Consider the following 25,952-nt stretch of genomic DNA (forward strand, 5'->3'; position numbering starts at 1 on the left):
ACATTATATAAACTAGTGTTTCACCCAGTTATTAATACCCATTCCTAAGTTAACTAAAATAGTGTAGTAAAAAAACAGCTATAAAAACTCACCACCCTGCTCAATATCTGGATCACCACCACAACATTTTCTGATTCCTGGAAACACACTTAAGTCCAACCACTACTCAAAAAACCCTCTGTTGACCACAGCAAATACAATCTCCCTGCTCCCATTCCCAGCAAAGGTACTGGAAAAGATCACCAACAAGCAACTCATGACATATCTGGAGCAGAACTAGCTTCTCGATGCTTCCCAATCTGGCTTTCGCAGCAATCACAGCTCTGACACTGCCCTGATCGTAGCCACCAATGACATCCAAACCCTCTTCGACCAAGGAGAAACAGCAGCTTTGACCCTCCTCGACCTCTCAGCAGCCTTCAACACCATATCCCACCACATGCTGATCGAAAGACTCCACCACATCGGCATCCAAGGAATCTGCTCAGATGGATCATCTCCTTCCTCACCAGAGAACCACAGAGGATCCACCTGCCAACCTTTCACCTCCGAACCCAAGAAGATCACCTATCGTGTCCCCCAGGGCTCATCCCTCAGCCCCATGCTCTTCAAAGCATATATGACACCACTGGCCAACATCATCAGATCCGATTGTCTCAACATATCTTCCTACGCAGACAACACCCAGCTCGTCCTCTCACTCATGGCGACCCTTCCACCACCAGAACCAACTTCCACAAATGCATGACAAGCGACGCTGACGGGATGAAGAACAAATGCCTGCAGCTGAACACATCCAAGATGAAAGTATTGATCTTCGGCAAGAGCAGCAACACATGGTGGCCATCAGACCTAGGGCACGCACCCACTCCCTCCAACCACGCCAGAAACCTCAGAATCATCATTGACTACAAATTCAACATGAAATCATACATCAACGCCATCTCCTACGCCAGCTTCCTCACTTTGCACATACTATGCAAGATCTTCAACTGGCTACTCCTACACACAGGATGCACTGCAACACAGGCCCTCATCACTAGCCGACTGGACTACAGCAACACACTATGTAAGAATCATTGCATTCCTCCTACGAAGACTTCAGACTATACAGAACGATATAGTCAGACTCAGGCTAGGCTTTCTCTGATGAACCCACATAACATCCCACCTCTGACAACTAGACTGGCTCCCCGTACAGAAGAGATGCCAATGCAAGCTGCTACCTCACACACACAAGGCTCTACACAATCAAGGAGTTGCGTACATTAACCACTGCCTGAATTTCCACCAGTCGTTGAGAAGACTTCGCTCTGCCTCCCTTTCTCTTGCCTATACTCCCCACATCTACCGAAGCAAAAGTGGAGGGCACGCTTTCTCTCACATCGCACAAAAACTTGGAACAACCTCCCCACGCACATCCAGATCATCGCCACTTCCAGAATTCCGAATGGCCCTCAAGACCTGGCTGTTCAAATAAGCCTCTGGGACCTACAAGCAACTGGATACCCTATAGGGTGATCAGCCACACTTTATAAATCCTGACTTATTAACATTCAGAGTTTCTAAGAAACAAATGATTGTGTAAAGCATCATAATTTCACTATACACAAAACCTTGCAACCCTTTGGTCGAAAGTGTTGAGCCTAGAGGTGAACAGCCCCTAATAGCAATTTAGTCTTATTCACTATGTACACATGTACGCTCAATCAACACAGTTGAAAACTCATCCATTAAGACCTTTTACACATTGAAGCCAGAAGAGATCAGAAAGCATCAACATAAAGATGCATCCAGAAGGAAAGGAAATAGGTGATGGGCAAGTTTCAAACATTTCAAATTTAAAGCACTACAGAAAACAAACACAATCAAATAGAAAATATTTTCTCACTTCATTAGAAAACTGGAAGTGATGGCAAATCCTCACCAACTTCAGTACAAAAGAGACATCAAGAACAGCTATCATGTATTGTGACTAGGTACCTGCACCACCGACCAAGCAATTGCGGCCTAAAAAGGTTCTCCAAAACAAAATGGTTATCTGTGTGAAAGTAATGTAAAAGCGTAACAGAGCAGCATTCATGGAATTCTGCTACACCATGCCATTCTGTTATTACAGTATTTGTTTTGTTTAAATCAAATTAATTAGATGGATCCTACCAGATCGCACACTGTCTGGTTGCAAAACCAAGAATTACAAGAACCAAGAACTTACAGGGGCTTACCGATCACCCATTGCTTACCATTAGTTGGCTTTATTGCCACTCTCATTGCTTGCTTCTTATTCAATGGCTTTCCTTGTACATCTTGTGTTTGTCCCCCCCTGGAATGAGGTCTCTTCACACTCACAACTGGCTGACTTTCACTGCACATCTTTTGCAAACTAGTTTTTTCATTTTCGTTCAAGTACTCCATCAGAGTGCATGTGCATTCCAGCTTGCTCCCTCTTGTGTTTCTCTCCTGCCAGTGCTCTTTACCCTCTCTTGTGAATGCTCACTCTTTTTCTTGTACTTTTTCCCACCTGCGCTCCATGCTGAAGTCTCCCTTGTGTGCTTCTCCCCTGACCTGTGTTGCTCTCAGTCTCATGCTCCCACAGAATCTCCTTTGCTGCTCCAACCCACTCACCCACTACTGTTCTTCCATTACCCACCCTCTCTATTCTTTTTTTTCTAAATATAAATTATTTGGGGTAGACCTAGAAGCAGATTGCTGATCCTCCCCAAAAGTGCTTTTGTATGCTTAGTATTTTCGATCAAAGTGGGTGGAGCCTACCATCTTGGATCACTGAGAGAGAAAAAACAACAACAAAAAAAACGAACAAGTCCCTGTGGTGACGCACGGCAACAATAATTATGAGACCACCAGTTGCCATATCACTGCGCCTTTTAGTTTTTTTGGTAGCAATGGAACAGGATTGGCAGTAGGTCACAAAGGTGAGACCTACTGGCTTTGCTAATGCTTGCTTTTCTGTAGTTATGTAAGAAAATGATATAGAATGTATATTTTCTTACCTTTACTATTGATTTTGTTTTCTTTTTTATTCGTGGCTTCATTTTCTCAACTGTGGGAAGAGGTGGTAATTTGCGTAGCTCTTCTAGTACTGCTATAGCAGCATTTTTCTTTGAGATCTTTTTACTTTTTCCTTCGCCCTCCCCCATAAAGTCTCCCACAGATACTTTCGTTACAAAGCTCTTCATGTGGGGAGGGCCAGTCTCTTTAGTAACCTATTTACCGGAGGTGACAAAAAGATAGGTTAGCAGTAATTTCTACATATTACAGCAAAGATTATTTGTATAAAGGAGGTCAAATAATGCCTTTGAGATATTATAATATGCACAATGGGAATGTTGACAGGTAATACACAAAGAATTTCAATTAATAAAGTCAAAATACGAAATTGTTGCATAAACGAGCTTCAATTTCATTAAAGAAGTGCTTCCCTATGAGGAAAAATCAAGCATGTTAGCCACTCACTGACAAAGTTTCTCCTAATCAACAGCACACATCTAAGTCTGTGGGGGCGGGGAGGTGGGGTTATGAGAGTAAGAATATCAATGATAACAAGAAAATGTTTTACAAAGCTTCTGACTAAGCTACAAATTTCAATGTGTTGCAACACAAAGCAACCAACTGGGCTAAAAAGCTACTTTCGGTCAAGTACATTTACTGTATATGAATTAAATCATCACAATACCCCGTAATTATCTGACTTAATATACATACACGCACAAAAAAATTTATTTGCAGTCAAAATATTACCTACCTAATTCATAAAAGGCTTTTATAGTGTTCTGTACAGTTAATTCATTCCTTTTGAAATTAAAAAGACCTTGTGCAAAGCACTATAGAAATAACGTTACTGTTCATAGTCCGAAGTAATGCTAAACTACAAGATGTACACATTCTAACAAACATTCTGCTAAAATTTGGATTATCCATTTCCTATACTTGGATGAATTAGTAATAGTGGTTTATTCTTTTACAAAAAAGGCAGTACTCCAAACACTCGTTAACTGTTCTTATTGCCCATGAATCCATATAAAAGCATAGCGAGTCTTGAAATAGGTCAGCTCAGGACACATACATAACGGATGAACCACATCTTTTGTGCCCATCCACATAAACAAAAATATGTTAATTAGCAGATCTTCATAGTCCATCGAATCTTGATTGTCTTTAGTGGCAACAAAAACAATTAAAAGCAGAGGTATTCTGCCCTCAGATGGATCAGCAAAGGTCTAGCCAAGTACTATTGCAAGCCACAAGTCTTACTGTTCTTAGTTACTGTTAATTCTATATCTGCTGAATAAGAACATCGTTTCCTATCAGACTAACCTTGTCCTTAAAAACATGACAGAGTATATCAGACTACCAATCAACAGTTCAGCTGGGTTTTGTTAGACAATTTAGTAGGAAGTTATACTGTTCATTTTTATCACAACCCCTTCAAAAGACTGGCAAATCAGTACTTTTATACTTTGTCTAGTGATATCTTACAAAATGGCCTCACAGTATAATGGCAACAGAAGAGAGACCAACTTCTTATCAAATCACTGCCTGAAGCAAAGCATTTGGGAAATGTAAGATCTTGGATAGTAGTGAGTGCAACTTATTATACAATGTTTTCTTTAAACCATCTTCGAAAATAAAAGCACCATAAATTAAAGCAGATATAAACTTAGATTCAATGGACTGTAACAATGGAGCTACCAATGGAGTAACCCTTAGCAAGGCCCTGAAAACCTGGTGAAAATTCAAATATCAATCTTTTGGCACGAATTCAGACAACAAAAAGGTACCTTAATGGTGGCTATCCTACTCCTAGCCTCTGCAGCCTTACAGAGGCACCACATGCAAGAGCCTCATGCTTATAGGCAGACCAGGGCAGTGAATGGATGAAGAGGGCTGACCACAATGCCCATACCTTATGCTGTGGTAGACCAAAGCAACATCTGAATGACACTTGAACAGAACAAGTGGATGAAGACGGATGACCCAAAGACCTTCCGTGTGCATTACACTGTGGCAGTTGCTGCAGAATAGGTCTGGTTCAGCTGTGTTTTTTTTATTTTTTTTGGGGGGGGGGGGGTTTCGAGTTTTCGTCTGCACACGCTGTTTGATGTGCTTGCGAAATTGTTTGTTGATATATATGGAAAATGTCACTTACCCAGTGTACATCTGTTCGTGGCATGAGACGCTGCAGATTCACATGCTGTGCATATCCCGCCATCTAGTGTTTGGCTCGGAGTGTTACAAGTTGTTTTTCTTCGAAGAAGTCTTTTCGAGTCACGAGATCGAGGGACTCCTCCCATTTCGGCTCCATTGCGTATGGGCGTCGACTCCATCTTAGATTGTTTTCCCCGCAGAGGGTGAGGTAGGAGTTGTGTATATAGTAATAGTGCCCATGCAATGGAGTAAGTATCTATGTACATAATGTGGTTAAAAGTGTTGTATTTACAAATTTACAAATGTACAAGATTATTTTTATCAACTTATAACGGCTACAGGCTCCCGGGGAGGTGGGAGGGCGCATGTGAATCTGCAGCGTCTCATGCCACGAACAGATGTACACTGGGTAAGTGACATTTTCCGTTCGATGGCATGTGTAGCTGCAGATACACATGCTGTGCATAGACTAGTAAGCAGTTATCTCCCCAAAAGCAGTGGTTTAGCCTGTAGGAGTTGAAGTTGTTTGAAATAATGTTCGTAATACTGCTAGTCCTACTGTGGCTTGTTTTGTTGTTAACACATCAACAAAGTAATGTTTAGTGAATGTATGAGGCGTAGATCATGTGGCTGCCTTACAGATTTCTGTCATTGGTATATTTCCCAGAAAGGCCATGGTGGCACCTTTCTTCCTAGTAGAGTGTGCCTTTGGTGTAATAGGCAGTTCTCTCTTTGCTTTAGTAAAACAGGTTTGAATACATTTAACTATCCATCTGGCAATGCCTTGTTTGGATATTGGATTCCCTGCATGAGGTTTTTGGAAAGCTACAAACAATTGTTTTGTGAATTTGTTTGGTTCTATCAATGTAATACATTAATGCCCTTTTTATGTCTAATGTATGTAATGCTCTTTCAGCTACAGAGTCTGGTTGTGGAAAGAACACTGGGAGTTCCACTGTTTGATTTAAGTGGAACGGTGATATAACTTTAGGCAAACATTTGGGATTTGTGCGTAGAACCACTTTATGTTTGTGTATTTGTATAAAGGGTTCCTGTATGGTAAAGGCTTGTATTTCACTTACTCTTCTGAGAGATGTGATAGCTATTAGGAAGGCTACTTTCCAGGTTAAGTATTGAATCTCACAAGAGTTCATGGGTTCAAATGGTGGACCCATGAGTTGTGTTAATACAATATTGAGGTTCCACGAAGGAACTGGTGGTGTTCTTGGTGGAATGATCCTTTTTAGACCCTCCATAAATGCTTTTATGACTGGTATTCTAAATAGTGAAGTTGAATATGTAATTTGTAGATAGGCAGAAATTGCTGTGAGATGTATTTTAATGGATGAAAAAGCTAACTTAGACTTTTGAAAGTGTAGTAAGTAGCTTACAATGTTTTTTGCGGACGCGTTTAATGGTTGAATTTGATTATTATGACAGTAATAAACAAATCGCTTCCATTTATTTGCATAACAATGTCTTGTAGTAGGTTTTCTAGCCTGTTTGATGACCTCCATACATTCTTGTGTAAGGTCTAGATGTCCGAATTCTAAGACTTCAGGAGCCAGATTGCTAGATTGAGTGATGCTGGATTCGGTGACTGATCTGTTGTTTGTGTTGAGTTAACAGATCTGGTCTGTTTGGTAGTTTGATATGAGGCACTACTGACAGGTCTAGTAGAGTTGTGTACCAAGGTTGTCGTGCCCAAGTTGGTGCTATTAGTATTAGTTTGAGTTTGTTTTGACTCAATTTGTTTACGAGATACGGAAGGAGTGGGTGAGGGGGAAAAGCGTAAGCAAATATCCCTGACCAACTCATCCATAACGCATTGCCCTTGGAGTGAGGCTGTGGGTAACTGGATGCGAAGTTTTGGCATTTTGCGTTTTCTTTTGTGGCGAATAGGTCTATTTGCGGTGTTCCCCAGGTTTGGAAGTAGGTTTGTAGTATCTGGGGATGAATTTCCCATTTGTGGATCTGTTGGTGATCCCGACTGAGATTGTCGGCTAACTGGTTTTGAATTCCTGGTATGTATTGAGCTATTAGGCGGATGTGATTGTGAATCGCCCAATGCCAAATCTTTTGTGCTAAGAGGCACAACTATGTTGAGTGTGTCCCTCCCTGCTTGTTTAGGTAATACATTGTTATCATGTTGTCTGTTTTGACAAGAATGTGTTTGTGGGCTATTAGTGGTTGAAATGCTTTCAACGATAGAAACACTGCTAGTAGTTCTAACTGATTTATATGAAGTTGTTTCTGTTGAGTGTCCCATTGTCCCTGGATGCTGTGCTGGTTGAGGTGTGCTCCCCACCCTACCATGGAAGCATCTGTTGTGATCACGTATTGAGGCACTGGGTCTTGGAAAGGCCGCCCTTGGTTTAAATTTATAGGATTCCACCATTGTAGCGAGGTGTGTGTTTGGCGGTCTATTAACACTAGATCCTGAAGTTGACCCTGTGCTTGTGTCCATTGTGTTGCTAGGCACTGTTGTAGTGGCCGCATGTGTAATCTTGCGTTTGGGACAATGGCTATGCATGAAGACATCATGCCTAGAAGTTTCATCACTAATTTTACTTGATACTGTTGGTTTGGGTGCATGCCTTGTATTACGTTTTGGAATGCTTGTACCCTATGTGGACTTGGAGTGGCAATCCCTTTTTTGTGTTGATTGTTGCTCCTAAGTATTGTTGTATTTGGCACGGTTGTAAGTGTGATTTCAGGTAGTTGATTGAGAACCCTAGTTTGTGAAGGGTTTCTATGACGTATTTTGTGTGTTGAAGACACTGTTTTTGAGTGTTGGCTTTTATTAACCAATCGTCTAGGTACGGGAATACGTGTATGAGCTGTCTTCTGAAATGTGCTGCTACTACTACTGCAAGGCATTTTGTAAATACCCTTGGTGCTGCTGTTATCCCGAATGGTAATGTACTCCTTGGATTACAAACCTTAAGTATTTCCTGTGTGAAGGATGTATGGGTATATGGAAGTACGCATCCTTGAGATCTAATGTTGACATGTAGTCTTGTTGTTTGAGCAAGGGGATTACGTCTTGAAGTGTCACCATGTGAAAGTGATCTGATTTGATGTAAAGATTTAGTGTTCTGAGATCTAAGATGGGTCTCAGAGTTTTGTCTTTTTGGGGTATTAGAAAATACAGGGAATAAACACCTGTTCCTTTCTGACGGTTGGGTACCAGTTCTATTGCGTCTTTTTGTAACAACGCTTGGACTTCTAGTTGTAATAGATCCAAGTGCTGTTTGGACATGTTGTGTGTTCTTGGAGGCACATTTGGTGGTAATTGTAGGAATTCTATGCAATAACCATGTTGGACAATGGCTAGGACCCACAAGTCTGTTGTTATTTCCTCCCAATGTTGGTAATAATCTGTGAGTCTCCCCCCCACTGGTGTTATGTGTTGGGGATTTGTGACACTGAATTCACTGTTTAGTTTGAGGTGTTGTTGGGCTTTGGAACTTTCCTCTAGTTTTAGGGAACTGTCCACCTCTGTATTGTCCTCGAAAGCCTCCTCTTTGATACTGGCCCTGGTATGTGGGTCTGGTTGGTGAGGTTGAGGGTTCTGTGCTTTGGGCCCGAAACCCCCCTCTAAATTGTGTCTTCCTAAATGTGCCTCTGCTCTGTGGGGAGTAGAGCGCACCCATGGCCTTGGCCGTATCAGTGTCCTTCTTCAGCTTTTCTATAGCTGTGACCACCTCCGGCCCAAACAACTGCTGTCCATTTAAAGGCATATTAAGCACAGCCTGTTGGATCTCTGGCTTAAACCCGGAGGTGCGTAGCCATGCGTATCTCCGAATAGTGACCGCTGTATTCACAGTTCTTGCGGCTGTGTCCGCTGCGTCCATTGCCGATCGTATCTGATTGTTAGAGATACTTTGGGCCTCTTTCACCACTTGCTGTGCACGCTTTTGGAACTCCTTGGGCAGATGTTCTATAAAGTGCTGCATTTCATCCCAATGAGCTCTGTCATATCTTGAAAATAAAGCTTGGGAATTGGCAATGCGCCATTGATTGGCCGCTTGTGCTGCAACTCTTTTCCCCGCTGCATCAAACTTTCGACTTTCTTTGTCGGGTGGTGGTGCATCTCCAGAGGTGTGTGAATTAGCCCTTTTACGTGCTGCGCCTACTACTACTGAGTCAGGTGTCAGTTGTTGCGTGATGTACACAGGGTCTGTAGGGGGAGGCTTGTACTTTTTCTCCACCCTAGGTGTGATGGCTCTGCCTTTGACGGGCTCTTGAAATACTTGTTTCGCGTATTTCAACATCCCTGGTAACATTGGAAGACTTTGATACTGACTGTGTGTGGACGACAAAGTGTTAAATAAAAAGTCATCCTCAATGGGCTCAGCGTGCAGTGTCACATTGTGAAAAGCCGCTGCTCTGGACACCACTTGCGTGTAAGGCAGTACTGTCTTCAGGTGGTGATGGTCTTGCTGGGTAGCAGTCTGGACTATTGTCTGATACTGGCGCATCATATAGATCCCACGCATCTGGGTCATCCTGGCTTATCCCTGTGTGCGTTGGAGATTGCATCATAGGGGGGTTTGCAATTGGTGACAGTTGCAGTGAGTGGTGTGGTGATGGTTGTGGCAAAAAACGTGGTGGAGTTACTGCTTTTGCCACTTTTGCTTGTGGCTGTTTTTCTTTGTCTTGGAAAGCAAGTTTCCTTTTCATCCTTATAGGAGGGAGAGTTCTTATTTTCCCCGTTTCCTTTTGAATATGGAGCCTTCTTTGCGTATAATCTGGCTCCCCTGCTTCTAGCTCTTGTCCAAATGTATGGCCTTGTAGTTGTGCTGAAAGGCCTTGTTCTTCGGAGTAGGAGCTTGTTTTCGGCTCCAAAGCTGGATGTATCGGTACCGAAACTTTTTCTACAGTTTTTTTCAGCTCCGAAGCCACTTTTTTCGGTTTCGGTGTGCCGATCTCTCGGTGCCAACTTAGCTCGGAGCCGGTATCTCGGTGTCGAGTCTGGTCGGAGCCAGGTTCTCAGTGTCGAGTATACTCTGTGCCGGGATCTCGACCGGAGTCGGATGACTTCGACACGTGTGCCCTTTTTCGGTGCAGATGTATGGTCACTGATTTTACGGGTTAAGCCATGGCCTGGAGGTGGTGGCGTCCCCTGGGTCTTCATAATTTTGGCGTGAGTTTTGGCCAGGGCTGGTTTACTCAAGGTTTTCGGCGCCAGCTCCGTTTCGGGCTCGTCCGAGTCAGCAATGGAGAAAGTCTCCTGTTCTTCGACGTCGTGGTGTCCTGACGGCGCCGATGCCATTTGAAGCCTCCTTGCTCTCCGGTCCCGTAGCGTTTTCTTCGACCGAAATGCCCGACAGGCCTCGCAGGTATCCTCTTTGTGTTCGGGGGACAAACACAAATCACAGACCAGATGTTGATCTGTGTAAGGATACTTGTGGCATTCGGGGCAGAAGCGGAATGGGGTCCGTTCCATTAGCCTTGAAGACGCACGCGATCAGGCCGACCAGGCCCCGCCGGGGGATAGAAGCCCTGAAGGGCTACCGGAGCTCTTCTTTTCTTCGGTGTCGATTCTGCGTTAACTAACCCGATACCGAACGCAAACAATGCCGTCGAATTTTCCGAGATTTAACTAACTTTCCGAACCGAAACACAGAGCGAAGAGGAACACTTCCGAACCCGATGGCGGAAAGAAAACAATCTAAGATGGAGCCGAAATGGGAGGAGTCCCTCGATCTCGTGACTCGAAAAGACTTCTTCAAAGAAAAACAACTTGTAACACTCCGAGCCCAACACTAGATCGCGGGATATGCACAGCATGTGTATCTGCAGCTACACATGCCATTGAACATATATAAATTTTAAAAAAACAAAAAAAACTTAAAAAGGGGCTTAGAAACCACCCCCTACTTACCTGAACTTATCATTGGCCTGGTTAAACTTCACTTTAATTTCTCGCGCTTCAGATTGGCCAGCACGTCGTCTGTGTCACTTCCTGCCGGCTTCTTTGCCATTCAGGGCATCGTGTTGTCTCTGGTCCAAGTACTCCTTCTCGGTCACTTGCCAGTGTCCTTCCTCTTGCTATGACGTTGAAAGTACTTCTTTTTTCTTTCTGCATGCCGCCTTCTTTTTTGCTGCCGCCTTCTTCTTCACTGTCTTTTGTCTTCTTTCTTTGCTGCAGTCCTCATCTTCCTCCTATAACGTCGTCTTTTATTTTTTTTTAACCGCATGCTGTCTTCTTTCTTCGCTGGCCATATTTCTTCTTAGCTGCATGCTGTCATCTTTCTTCGCTGCATTTCTTTGCTGCTGTCTTCTTTCTTTATTGCGGTCTTCTTTCTTCTTCAAAGCATGTCTTCTTTCTTTGCCAAAGTCTTCTTTCTTTGTTCCTGTCTTTGCCTCATGCTGTTGTCTGTCTTCTTCCTTCGCTCCTGCCTTCTTTCTTCTTCACCGCATGCCATCTTCTCTGTCTTCTTTTTTGCTGCCATTCTAACTTCTTCGGTGCATACCGTTTTCTTTCTTCTTCGCCGCATTTCATCTTCTCTGTCTTCTTCCTTCGCTGCTGTCTTTTCTTCTTCATTGTACGCAGTCTTCTCTGGCTTCTTTCTTCGCTGTCTTCTCTATCTTCTTTCTTTATTTTTCTAACTGAATCATAAATATTAGAAAAATGCTACGTTTGTTTGAAATTTGATAAATCTTTAGTAGTTCTTTATGCTGTGATGTATGTCGAATAAGCAACAAACAACTATTAACGGCTTATCAAATTTAAAAAAACATTATGACTTTTTCTAATATTTAGTAATTCAGTTAGATAAAAATAAAAAACAAAGGTGGAATCTATTGGCTTTACCAACGCTTGTTTATTTGACTACAACTTTTGACCCCAAGGATGGATGCACACCAAATTTAGCAATGGCTTAGTGTAGAGTAAGCTAATGTCCAGTGTGCAAGGTAGATAGGTGCAGAGGAAAACAAGCTACAAGGCCAAAGGTTTATTGCCATGCTGTGTAAGAACTGTCTCACTTGCAAACTTTCACGCACTGTATCACTCTCTCTCATTCATTCTACCATCTCTCCTTCTGTCCATCACTTTCAATCACGCTCATTCGCTCTCAATCACACACAAAACACACATTTTATTTTTAGCTTTTTTGACCCCTTTGCTGCTTGGCTTCCCCACCTCCACAATCTACCTGTAGAAAGTAGCAGCTGAAATAAAACGTATGGTAACTGAGTTGGGAAAAAAAACACCCATTTGTATCCACATTTTCATCTGTAACTTCTTCTAACTAACCCTTCTGGTTACGGGGATAGATAGGGCTTATAGGTTCACCAAGAAACCTGGGTATCCAGAGCCAGTAACTGAGCGGCACCTTGAAATGTTTTTTCATTGTGTACTGGGTATACTGAAAGTGATTTGGTAAAATATAGTGACAAATAGGTATCAAGGAAACCTATGTATTCCTGAAATGGGCAATGGGCCAGGATGTGGAGTTTGAAAGCAGTGGTTATTTGCACACCTCCGGATTTGAGGGTACCCATACTGGCATGTGAATTAGAGGGCATTTCTCAAAATTACTTCTTTCTTACACACTGTCTTACAATTGTAAGGCGCAAATGCAGAGAAAGACAATTGGTAATAACATTTGTTTACTATTCTTTGTTCCCCTGTGTCACCTGATAAAAATGGTACCTCACTGTGGGTAGGCCTAGGGCCCGCAACAGGAAACTGCCTAAAACATTACATTTTTCCATTCAAAATGTACCCTTTTTTCAAGGTGTCTAGTGGATTTTGGGCTCAAGCGGCACCTAGTGAAACCTAGCAAATGTAAATTTTTGAAAACTAGACACCCAGAGTGTAAGGAAATGCCTCCTTGGCATGGTTGCCCCCTGACTTTTTGCCTTTGCTGATGCTATGTTTACAATTGAAAGTGTGCTGAGGCCTGCTAACCAGGCCCCAGCACCAGTGTTCTTTCCCTAACCTGTACTTTTGTATCCACAATTGGCAGACCCTGGCATCCAGATAAGTCCCTTGTAACTGGTACTTCTAGTACCAAGGGCCCTGATGCCAAGGAAGGTCTCTAAGGGCTGCAGCATGTCTTATGCCACCCTGGAGACCTCTCACTCAGCACAGACACACTGCTTGCCAGCTTGTGTGTGCTAGTGAGGACAAAACGAGTAAGTCGACATGGCACTCCCCTCAGGGTGCCATGCCAGCCTCTCACTGCCTATGCAGTATAGGTAAGACACCCCTCTAGCAGGCCTTACAGCCCTAAGGCAGGGTGCACTATACCAGGATAGGATGACTTATATGGCTCTCACTAGGCTTGGTTACCCAGAATCCCTTGCAAACCTCAAAATGGTAGGTATTTCCAGGTGGCAGCGTAACAAAGTCAAAAAAATGCAGCCACTCACAATTGCAAGTGGGACGAGATTGGAGCTAGCCAAGCTCTCTTGGCCCATATGTAAAATTAAAACCCAAAAAGAGACAAAAGTCCTCTTGCTTGCCATTGGGATGAGATGCTTTAGTCCGCAGGGGTGGGTGTGGACAGAAAGACTGTTGTCCCCTTCAGACGAGGTGGGGGCATTACCATCCCCATGGTGGTGGGTAGCCATCACTCCTTTATTCTGTCTTAAATTCCCAGGTATCTAGTGGGTTGTCTGTAATTAAGGGGGTAATTAAGGGGGTAATTACCCCCACCACCCCCCTCCCCCTCCCCCGGAGGGCATAAAGGCTGTGCCCCCATTGTAGGAAAGTGCCACTTTTGGCATGGTTAACCCCATCCCCTAACACTTTATGCCCGAGGCTAACTTGATTCAGTGTGTGCTGGGATCCTACCCCAACACCTGTGTTATTTCCCTAAACTGTACCATTGCTTCCACAATTGGCACACTCTTGGCACACAGTTAAGTCCCCTGTAAAAGGTACTAGTGGTACCAAGGGCCTTGTGGCCAGGGAGGGACCCGAAGGGCAGCAGCATGCACTATGCCACCCTAAGGGACCCCCTTATCAAACACATGCACACTGCCATTGCAGCTTGTGTGTGTTGGTGGGGAGAAAAAGGTAAAGTTGACATGTTATCCCTCTCTGGGTGCCATGCCCACAAACCACTGCCTGTGGCATAGGAACGTCACCCCTCTAGCAGGCCTTACAGCCCTAAGGCAGGGTGCATTATACCACAGGTGAGGGCATAGCTGCATGAGCCATATGTCCTCACAGTGTTAAGTCCATTTTTAGACATTTTAAGTGCAGTGTGACCATATTGAGTACATGGGCTGGGAGTTTGTCATTACAAAATCTACAGCTCCATGATGGCTTCACTGAAGACTGGGAAGTTGGGTATCAAACTTCAGAGCTCAATAAACATACATTGATGCCAGTGTTGGATTTATTGAAAAATGCACACCTAGGGCATCTTAGTGATGCCCCCTGTAATTCATTCAACCCCTTTGTGTAAGACTGACCAGTCTGTGCCACCCCTATGGTGCCCATAGCTGAGATGAACCCCTTCTGGCAGACTCCTCCATCTTGCTTTGGAGGACATTAACAAATCGGGTTAGAAATGGGCCTCCCTCTCCCCAAAATAAATATGCACAGGAAATATATAGCCACTCTCAGGGCCAGGAGCCATTGGCTACTGCCTTCTGACCCCTGTTCCATCCCTAAATCTAGCATTTAGGGGCACTCCTGAACCTTGCTCTTCAGATTCCTGGCCACCTCAACAAGAAGGACTAAAGAGCCGCACCAGCAGAGAAGACTCCAGACAACAACTGACTTGGCCCAAGCCTTACCGGCCCTTCCTTCCCCCCCCCCCTTGCAGGATCTGCAACACTTGCCAGTGAGCCTCAAAGGCTCCTGCCTCGTGTTACACTACCCCCAGGGCACGACCCCCCCCCTCCCACTCTGGATCAAGCCCCACTTTTAGTAACAAGTCTGGCGGGAAAATCAGTAAACACCAGGAGGTGTGCCCAACCCAGCTGGGACCACCCCTAGGGTGCCCAGAGCGGAGGTGAGCCCCTCCTGGCAGTATCCTCCATCTTGTTTTGGAGGATGTTAGCCAATAGGGTTAGTAATGTTCCCCCCTACCCAAAGGGAGTGGGCACAGGAAGGGTGTAGCCACCATTGGCTACTGCCATCTGTAAATCCCCTAAATCTAGTATTTCGGGGTAACCCTGAACCTTGCTCTTCAGATTCCTGGTGATCTAAGAAGCAGGACTGAAGAGCCGCACCAGCAGAGAAAACTCCAGACGACACCTAATTTCGCCCCAGCCCTACCGGCCTGTCTGCAACTTCAAGACTGCTACAAGAAGATGACGCGTCCTGCTGGACCAGTGACATCTCCAAACCCCCAGAGGACAGACTGCCTGCCTACCCAAGGACCAAGATATCTGGAGGACAGTGGCACTGTCCACAAAGAAACCTTCGAAAGGACTCCAGAACCACCCCAGATCGGAGTATCCTGCCCTCTCTGACCCAAACGCCCACCCCCATGGTATAGGTGGCCCACTGGTCCAGAGAAAGTCCCTAAGTGATTCCGACCTCTAGTCCACCATGGGTTGACCCCTCCTGACCAACACAACGACGCCTGCAGCCGAAATCCAGGGGACCCCTAGGACCGCGACCGGCTCTAGTGAAGATTCCCTGATGCCTAAATTTACACTTGTAACACCCTGGTCTTGGGGAATGCAACCGACAGTCCAGCAACGTCCAGTGGGCTCTCAACTTACCTGTTCAGAGGTTTTTTTCTTCAGCCAACTCCATGGACGACGCTGGCAACATCTTTGTGATACCCTCCCCCCCCACCCCCAAGGGTTCCCTCATTGAAATTCACTGGGTCATTTAGGGGGTGTGTTTGGTGCTGACCTTTAGCCTCCCCAGTGCGGATCTAAACCCCTAAGGTCTGTGCCCTGAAGTCGTGGGTACTAACCTGCAAGCCGTTTATTTCTAGGTGCCCCCTGTCTCAGAATTGCAATACTTTCTAAGAGAAATTGCACTGTGTCGACTTTTGAAAGTGAAAGGTATTACTTACCTGTACCCCGTTTTACCTGTGAATTCTAAACAGAGCACATTTGATGCTTGAACGTGATAGGTACATTTTCAAGAATGTACCTATCTGCAAAAAAATATCCTTTTGGTTCAAGAAATAAAGTAACAAAATATATTTTTGGTACACAAAACATTGGCCTGGAGTTAGTCACTGAGTGTGTGCCTCATTTCTTGACTGCGTACAACAAATTGCTTGCCACCCTACCACAAAAGAGAGCATTAGTATTATCTACTTTAGCCTCTGTAAGGCCTCTGGGAATCCACTGGTCTCTGTGCACACTATAACTTACTTTGGTATAGCATATACAAAGCCAGCTTCCTTCACCCATTTATTGGGGGTAGGGGCGTGGCCATACCCCTGGTGGGCAGCCCCCAACCCTTAAAAATAAATCTATATATCTATCTATATATACACATAAATCTATATAAACATACAAACACGCTTTCCCTCCTAGAAAATAATCACTCGAATCTCCTGTGAGTGCAAAGATGATTTTACTGAGACCAGTCTTGGGAGAGGTCTCAGTAAAATCATCTTTGCACTCACAGGAGATTCAAGTGATATATATGGAAAATATAATTTACCCAGTGTACATCTGTTCGTGGCATGTAGTGCTGCAGATTCACATGCTGTGCATATATCACCATCTAGTATTGAGCTTGGTGTGTTACAAGTAGTTTTTCTTCAAATAAGTATTTTTTTTGAGTCACAGGATCGAGTGACTCCTCCTGTCGGTGATAGTGTACATGGGCATCGACTCCTTTGTTAGGTTGTTTTCCCGCAGGAGGGAGAAGTAAGGAGTGATGAACTGTGTACATACAAAAATATATAGAAAGTAAAGATGATGTCCATGCAATGTATTTACATATTTGCATGATTAAGTACTACAACGACTACAGGCTTCCGGGGAGGAGGGAGGGTGCATGTGAATCTGCAGCACTACATGCCAAGAACAAATGTACACTGGGTAATTCAATGGCATGTGTAGCTACACATGCTATGCACAGACTAAAAAGCAGTTAGTCCTCCCAAAAAGCTGTGGCTAGCCTGTAGGAGTTGAAGTTGTTTGAAATAATGTCCTTAAGACACCCTGGCCTATAGTGGCATGTTGCTGTGAGAAAACCAACACAGTAGTGTAAGGAAATGCCTCCTTGGCATGGTTGCCCCCTGACTTTTTGCCTTTGCTGATGCTATGTTTACAATTGAAAGTGTGCTGAGGCCTGCTAACCAGGCCCCAGCACCAGTGTTCTTTCCCTAACCTGTACTTTTGTATCCACAATTGGCAGACCCTGGCATCCAGATAAGTCCCTTGTAACTGGTACTTCTAGTACCAAGGGCCCTGATGCCAAGGAAGGTCTCTAAGGGCTGCAGCATGTCTTATGCCACCCTGGAGACCTCTCACTCAGCACAGACACACTGCTTGCCAGCTTGTGTGTGCTAGTGAGGACAAAACGAGTAAGTCGACATGGCACTCCCCTCGGGGTGCCATGCCAGCCTCTCACTGCCTATGCAGTATAGGTAAGACACCCCTCTAGCAGGCCTTACAGCCCTAAGGCAGGGTGCACTATACCATAGGTGAGGGTACCAGTGCATGAGCATGGTACCCCTACAGTGTCTAAACAAAACCTTAGACATTGTAAGTGCAGGGTAGCCATAAGAGTATATGGTCTGGGAGTCTGTCAAACACGAACTCCACAGCACCATAATGGCTACACTGAAAACTGGGAAGTTTGGTATCAAACTTCTCAGCACAATAAATGCACACTGATGCCAGTGTACATTTTATTGTAAAATACACCACAGAGGGCACCTTAGAGGTGCCCCCTGAAACTGAACCGACTATCTGTGTAGGCTGACTAGTTTTAGCAGCCTGCCACAAACCGAGACATGTTGCTGGCCCCATGGGGAGAGTGCCTTTGTCACTCTGAGGCCAGCAACAAAGCCTGCACTGGGTGGAGATGCTAACGCCTCTCCCAGGCAGGAATTGTCACACCTGGCGGTGAGCCTCAAAGGCTCGCCTCCTTTGTGCCAACCCAGCAGGACACTCCAGCTAGTGGAGTTGCCCGCCCCCTCCGGCCAGGCCCCACTTTTGGCGGCAAGGCCGGAGAAAATAATGAGAATAACAAGGAGGAGTCACTGGCCAGTCAGGACAGCCCCTAAGGTGTCCTGAGCTGAGGTGACTCTAACTTTTAGAAATCCTCCATCTTGCAGATGGAGGATTCCCCCAATAGGGTTAGGATTGTGACCCCCTCCCCTTGGGAGGAGGCACAAAGAGGGTGTACCCACCCTCAGGGCTAGTAGCCATTGGCTACTAACCCCCCAGACCTAAAACACGCCCTTAAATTTAGTATTTAAGGGCTACCCTGAACCCTAGAAAATTAGATTCCTGCAACAAGAAGAAGGACTGCCCAGCTGAAAACCCCTGCAGCGGAAGACCAGAAGACGACAACTGCCTTGGCTCCAGAAACTCACCGGCCTGTCTCCTGCCTTCCAAAGATCCTGCTCCAGCGACGCCTTCCGAAGGGACCAGCGACCTCGACATCCTCTGAGGACTGCCCCTGCTTCGAAAAGACAAGAAACTCCCGAGGACAGCGGACCTGCTCCAAGAAAAGCTGCAACTTTGTTTCCAGCAGCTTTAAAGAACCCTGCAAGCTCCCCGCAAAAGGCGTGAGACTTGCAACACTGCACCCGGCGACCCCGACTCGGTTGGTGGCGATCCAACACCTCAGGAGGGACCCCAGGACTACTCTAAGACTGTGAGTACAAAAACCTGTCCCCCCTGAGCCCCCACAGCGCCGCCTGCAGAGGGAATCCCGAGGCTTCCCCTGACCGCGACTCTTTGAATCCAAAGTCCCGACACCTGGGAGAGACCCTGCACCCGCAGCCCCCAGGACCTGAAGGACCGGACTTTCACTGGAGGAGTGACCCCCAGGAGTCCCTCTCCCTTGCCCAAGTGGAGGTTTCCCCGAGGAACCCCCCCCTTGCCTGCCTGCAGCGCTGAAGAGATCCCTAGATCTCCCATTGACTTCCATTACAAACCCGACGCTTGTTTCTACACTGCACCCGGCCGCCCCCGCGCTGCTGAGGGTGAAATTTCTGTGTGGACTTGTGTCCCCCCCGGTGCCCTACAAAACCCCCCTGGTCTGCCCTCCGAAGACGCGGGTACTCACCTGCAAGCAGACCGGAACCGGGGCACCCCCTTCTCTCCATTCTAGCCTATGTGTTTTGGGCACCACCTTGAACTCTGCACCTGACCGGCCCTGAGCTGCTGGTGTGGTGACTTTGGGGTTGCTCTGAACCCCCAACGGTGGGCTACCTTGGACCAAGAACTGAACCCTGTAAGTGTCTTACTTACCTGGTAAAACTAACAAATACTTACCTCCCCTAGGAACTGTGAAAATTGCACTAAGTGTCCACTTTTAAAACAGCTATTTGTGAATAACTTGAAAAGTATACATGCAATTTTGATGATTTGAAGTTCCTAAAGTACTTACCTGCAATACCTTTCGAATGAGCTATTACATGTAGAATTTGAACCTGTGGTTCTTAAAATAAACTAAGAAAAGATATTTTTCTATATAAAAACCTATTGGCTGGATTTGTCTCTGAGTGTGTGTACCTCATTTATTGTCTATGTGTATGTACAACAAATGCTTAACACTACTCCTTGGATAAGCCTACTGCTCGACCACACTACCACAAAATAGAGCATTAGTATTATCTATTTTTTACCACTATTTTACCTCTAAGGGGAACCCTTGGACTCTGTGCATGCTATTCCTTACTTTGAAATAGCACATACAGAGCCAACTTCCTACATTGGTGGATCAGCGGTGGGGTACAAGACTTTGCATTTGCTGGACTACTCAGCCAATACCTGATCACACGACAAATTCCAAAATTGTCATTAGAAATTGATTTTTGCAATTTGAAAAGTTTTCTAAATTCTTAAAAGACCTGCTAGGGCCTTGTGTTAGATCCTGTTTAGCATTTCTTTTAGAGTTTAAAAGTTTGTTAAAAGTTTGAATTAGATTCTAGAACCAGTTTTAGTTTCTTAAAAAGTATTCCAACTTTTAGAAGCATAATGTCTAGCACAGATGTGAATGTGGTGGAACTCGACACCACACCTTACCTCCATCTACAGATGAGAGAGCTAAGGTCACTCTGTAAACTAAAGAAAATAGCAATGGGCCCCAAACCTACCAAAGTACAGCTCCAGGAGCTTTTGGCAGAGTTTGAAAAGGCCAACCCCTCTGAGGATGGCAACTCAGAGGATGAAGATAGTGACTTGGAGGGAAATTCCCCCCCTCCAGTCCTACTTAGGGAGAGCAGGGCTTCTCAAGCCCTGACTCCACAAATAATAGTCAGAGATGCTGGTTCCCTCACAGGAGGGACCAACAACTCTGAAATCACTGAGGATAACTCCAGTGAAGAGGACATCCAGTTAGCCAGGATGGCCAAAAGATTGGCTTTGGAAAGACAGATCCTAGCCATAGAGAGGGAAAGACAAGAGATGGGCCTAGGACCCATCAATGGTGGCAGCAACATAAATAGGGTCAGAGATTCTCCTGACATGTTGAAAATCCCCAAAGGGATTGTAACTAAATATGAAGATGGTGATGACATCACCAAATGGTTCACAGCTTTTGAGAGGGCTTGTGTAACCAGAAAAGTGAACAGATCTCACTGGGGTGCTCTCCTTTGGGAAATGTTCACAGGAAAGTGTAGGGATAGACTCCTCACACTCTCTGGACAAGATGCAGAATCTTATGACCTCATGAAGGGTACCCTGATTGAGGGCTTTGGATTCTCCACTGAGGAGTACAGGATTAGGTTCAGGGGGGCTCAAAAATCCTCGAGCCAGACCTGGGTTGACTTTGTTGACTACTCAGTGAAAACACTAGATGGTTGGATTCAAGGCAGTGGTGTAAGTAATTATGATGGGCTGTACAATTTATTTGTGAAAGAACACCTGTTAAGTAATTGTTTCAATGATAAACTGCATCAGCATCTGGTAGACCTAGGACCAATTTCTCCCCAAGAATTGGGAAAGAAGGCGGACCATTGGGTCAAGACAAGGGTGTCCAAGACTTCAACCGGGGGTGACCAAAAGAAAGGGGTCACAAAGACTCCCCAACAGAAGGGTGATGAGACAACCAAAACTAAAAATAGTAAAGAGTCTTCTACAGGCCCCCAAAAACCTGCACAGGAGGGTGGGCCCAGAGCCTCTTCACAAAACAATGGGTACAAGGGTAAAAACTTTGATCCCAAAAAGGCCTGGTGTCATAGCTGTAAACAGCATGGACACCAAACTGGAGACAAGGCCTGTCCCAAGAAAAGTTCCACTCCAAACTCCAATCCAGGTAACACTGGAATGGCTAGTCTCCAAGTGGGATCAACAGTGTGCCCAGAGCAAATCAGGGTCCACACTGAAGCTACTCTAGTCTCTGAGGGTGGGGTGGATTTAGCCACACTAGCTGCCTGGCCGCCTAACATGCAAAAATACAGGCAGCAGCTCTTTATTAATGGGACAAGTGTAGAGGGCCTGAGGGATACAGGTGCCAGTGTCACCATGGTGACAGAGAAACTGGTTTCCCCTGGCCAATACCTGACTGGAAAAACTTACACAGTCACCAACGCTGACAATCAGAGAAAAGTACATCCCATGGCAATGGTTACTTTAGAATGGGGAGGGGTCAATGGCCTGAAACAGGTGGTGGTCTCCTCAAATATCCCAGTGGACTGTCTGCTTGGAAATGACCTGGAGTCCTCAGCATGGGCTGAGGTAGAACTAAAAACCCATGCAGCAATGCTGGGTATCCCTGAACTGGTGTGTGTGAAAACAAGAGCACAATGCAAGGCACAGGGTGAACAAGTAGAGCTGGAGTCTGGAAGAATGACCCAGCCTACCAAGAGGAAAGGAAAGTCAGTTGGGAAACCAACTGCAACACAGCAAAAGAAAGGGAACCTCTCTTCTCAGGAAGATGTTCTGCCCTCTGAGGGAGCTGAGCCTTTGGGGCTTGAACCTTACCAGGTTGAGCTCTTAGGCCCAGGGGGACCCTCAAGGGAAGAGCTGTGTAAGGGACAAGAAACCTGTCCCTCTCTTGAAGGCCTTAGGCAGCAAGCTGCTGAAGAGTCCAAAGGCAAGAAAAATGGAACACATAGGGTCTATTGGGAAGATGGGCTCCTGTACACTGAGGCCAGAGACCCCAAACCTGGTGCCACTAGGAGAGTGGTAGTGCCTCAGCTGTTCAGAGAGTTCATCCTAACATTGGCCCATGACATTCCCCTTGCTGGACATTTGGGACAAACCAAGACGTGGGAGAGGTTAGTCAACCACTTCTACTGGCCCAATATGTCCAACATGGTTAAGGAGTTTTGCCTCTCCTGCCCCACCTGTCAAGCCAGTGGTAAGACAGGTGGGCATCCAAAGGCCCCCCTCATTCCACTTCCAGTGGTGGGGGTTCCCTTTGAAAGAGTGGGTGTGGACATAGTGGGTCCACTGGAACCTCCCACAGCCTCAGGAAATATGTATATCCTGGTAGTAGTGGATCATGCTACCAGGTATCCTGAAGCTATTCCCCTTAGGTCAACTACTGCCCCTGCAGTAGCCAAGGCCCTCATTGGTATCTTTACCAGAGTGGGTTTCCCTAAGGAGGTGGTGTCTGACAGAGGTACCAACTTCATGTCAGCATACCTAAAGCACATGTGGAATGAGTGTGGAGTGACTTATAAATTCACTACACCATACCATCCACAAACTAATGGCTTGGTTGAGAGATTCAACAAGACATTAAAAGGCATGATCATGGGGCTCCCAGAAAAACTCAAAAGGAGATGGGATGTCCTCCTGCCATGTCTGCTTTTCGCTTACAGGGAGGTACCACAGAAGGGAGTAGGGTTCTCACCCTTTGAACTTCTGTTTGGTCATCCTGTAAGGGGACCACTTGCCCTTGTTAAAGAAGGCTGGGAGAGACCTCTCCATGAGCCTAAACAGGACATAGTGGACTATGTACTTGGCCTTCGCTCTAGAATGGCAGAGTACATGGAAAAGGCAACCAAAAACCTTGAGGCCAGCCAACAGCTCCAGAAGTTTTGGTATGACCAAAAGGCTGCACTGGTTGAGTTCCAACCAGGGCAGAAAGTCTGGGTTCTGGAGCCTGTGGCTCCCAGGGCACTCCAGGACAAATGGAGTGGCCCTTACCCAGTACTAGAGAGGAAGAGTCAGGTCACCTACTTGGTGGACCTGGGCACAAGCAGGAGCCCCAAGAGGGTGATCCATGTAAACCGCCTTAAGCTCTTCCACGACAGGGCTGATGTCAATCTGTTGATGGTAACAGATGAGGATCAGGAGGCAGAGAGTGAACCTCTCCCTGATCTTCTGTCATCAGACCCAAAAGATGGTACAGTAGATGGAGTGATCTACTCAGACACCCTCTCTGGCCAACAGCAAGCTGATTGTAGGAGAGTCCTACAACAGTTTCCTGAACTTTTCTCCCTAACCCCTGGTCAGACACACCTGTGTACCCATGATGTGGACACAGGAGACAGCATGCCTGTCAAGAACAAAATCTTCAGGCAGTCTGACCATGTTAAGGAAAGCATCAAGATGGAAGTCCACAAGATGCTGGAATTGGGAGTAATTGAGCGCTCTGACAGCCCCTGGGCTAGCCCAGTGGTCTTAGTCCCCAAACCTCACACCACAGATGGAAAGAAAGAGATGAGGTTTTGTGTGGACTACAGAGGGCTCAATTCTGTCACCAAGACAGATGCTCATCCAATTCCAAGAGCTGATGAGCTCATTGATAAATTAGGTGCTGCCAAATTTCTAAGTACCTTTGACTTGACAGCAGGGTACTGGCAAATAAAACTGGCACCTGGAGCAAAAGAAAAGACAGCATTCTCCACACCTGATGGGCATTATCAGTTTACTGTCATGCCCTTTGGTTTAAAGAATGCCCCTGCCACCTTCCAAAGGTTGGTGAATCAAGTCCTTGCTGGCTTGGAGTCCTTTAGCACAGCTTATCTTGATGATATTGCTGTCTTTAGCTCCACCTGGCAGGATCACCTGGTCCACCTGAGGAAGGTTTTGAAGGCTCTGCAATCTGCAGGCCTCTCTATCAAGGCATCCAAATGCCAGATAGGGCAGGGAACTGTGGTTTACTTGGGACACCTTGTAGGTGGAGGCCAAGTTCAGCCACTCCAACCCAAGATCCAGACCATTCTGGACTGGGTAGCTCCAAAAACCCAGACTCAAGTCAGGGCATTCCTTGGCTTGACTGGGTACTACAGGAGGTTTGTGAAGGGATATGGATCCATTGTGACAGCCCTCACTGAGCTCACCTCCAAGAAAATGCCCAAGAAAGTGAACTGGACTGTGGACTGCCAACAGGCCTTTGACACCCTGAAACAAGCAATGTGCTCAGCACCAGTTCTCAAAGCTCCAGATTATTCTAAGCAGTTCATTGTGCAGACTGATGCCTCTGAACATGGGATAGGGGCAGTTTTGTCCCAAACAAATGATGATGGCCTTGACCAGCCTGTTGCTTTCATTAGCAGGAGGTTACTCCCCAGGGAGCAGCGTTGGAGTGCCATTGAGAGGGAGGCCTTTGCTGTGGTTTGGTCCCTGAAGAAGCTGAGACCATACCTCTTTGGGACTCACTTCCTAGTTCAAACTGACCACAGACCTCTCAAATGGCTGATGCAAATGAAAGGTGAAAATCCTAAACTGTTGAGGTGGTCCATCTCCCTACAGGGAATGGACTTTATAGTGGAACACAGACCTGGGACTGCCCATGCCAATGCAGATGGCCTTTCCAGGTTCTTCCACTTAGAAAATGAAGACTCTCTTGGGAAAGGTTAGTCTCATCCTCTTTCGTTTGGGGGGGGGTTGTGTAAGGAAATGCCTCCTTGGCATGGTTGCCCCCTGACTTTTTGCCTTTGCTGATGCTATGTTTACAATTGAAAGTGTGCTGAGGCCTGCTAACCAGGCCCCAGCACCAGTGTTCTTTCCCTAACCTGTACTTTTGTATCCACAATTGGCAGACCCTGGCATCCAGATAAGTCCCTTGTAACTGGTACTTCTAGTACCAAGGGCCCTGATGCCAAGGAAGGTCTCTAAGGGCTGCAGCATGTCTTATGCCACCCTGGAGACCTCTCACTCAGCACAGACACACTGCTTGCCAGCTTGTGTGTGCTAGTGAGGACAAAACGAGTAAGTCGACATGGCACTCCCCTCGGGGTGCCATGCCAGCCTCTCACTGCCTATGCAGTATAGGTAAGACACCCCTCTAGCAGGCCTTACAGCCCTAAGGCAGGGTGCACTATACCATAGGTGAGGGTACCAGTGCATGAGCATGGTACCCCTACAGTGTCTAAACAAAACCTTAGACATTGTAAGTGCAGGGTAGCCATAAGAGTATATGGTCTGGGAGTCTGTCAAACACGAACTCCACAGCACCATAATGGCTACACTGAAAACTGGGAAGTTTGGTATCAAACTTCTCAGCACAATAAATGCACACTGATGCCAGTGTACATTTTATTGTAAAATACACCACAGAGGGCACCTTAGAGGTGCCCCCTGAAACTGAACCGACTATCTGTGTAGGCTGACTAGTTTTAGCAGCCTGCCACAAACCGAGACATGTTGCTGGCCCCATGGGGAGAGTGCCTTTGTCACTCTGAGGCCAGCAACAAAGCCTGCACTGGGTGGAGATGCTAACGCCTCTCCCAGGCAGGAATTGTCACACCTGGCGGTGAGCC

General features: G+C 45.9%; 1 protein-coding gene across 1 annotated transcript in view; it reads right to left on the reverse strand.

The window, feature by feature from the left end:
* Positions 1 to 1,556: 1,556 nt before the first annotated feature.
* The window catches only part of STAU1 (staufen double-stranded RNA binding protein 1), a 145,537-nt gene continuing 121,141 nt past the window's right edge, over positions 1,557 to 25,952 (reverse strand). Inside the window, exons 9-10 of the mRNA XM_069201616.1 lie at positions 3,012 to 3,224; positions 1,557 to 1,565 (exon numbers count right to left, since the gene is read on the reverse strand). Of these exons, the coding sequence (XP_069057717.1) occupies positions 1,557 to 1,565; positions 3,012 to 3,224 (222 nt within the window). The remainder of the gene's footprint in view (positions 1,566 to 3,011; positions 3,225 to 25,952) is intronic.

This window comes from Pleurodeles waltl, chromosome 7 (genome assembly GCF_031143425.1).
Source record: "Pleurodeles waltl isolate 20211129_DDA chromosome 7, aPleWal1.hap1.20221129, whole genome shotgun sequence".
In the NCBI taxonomy this organism is placed as follows: domain Eukaryota; kingdom Metazoa; phylum Chordata; class Amphibia; order Caudata; family Salamandridae; genus Pleurodeles; species Pleurodeles waltl.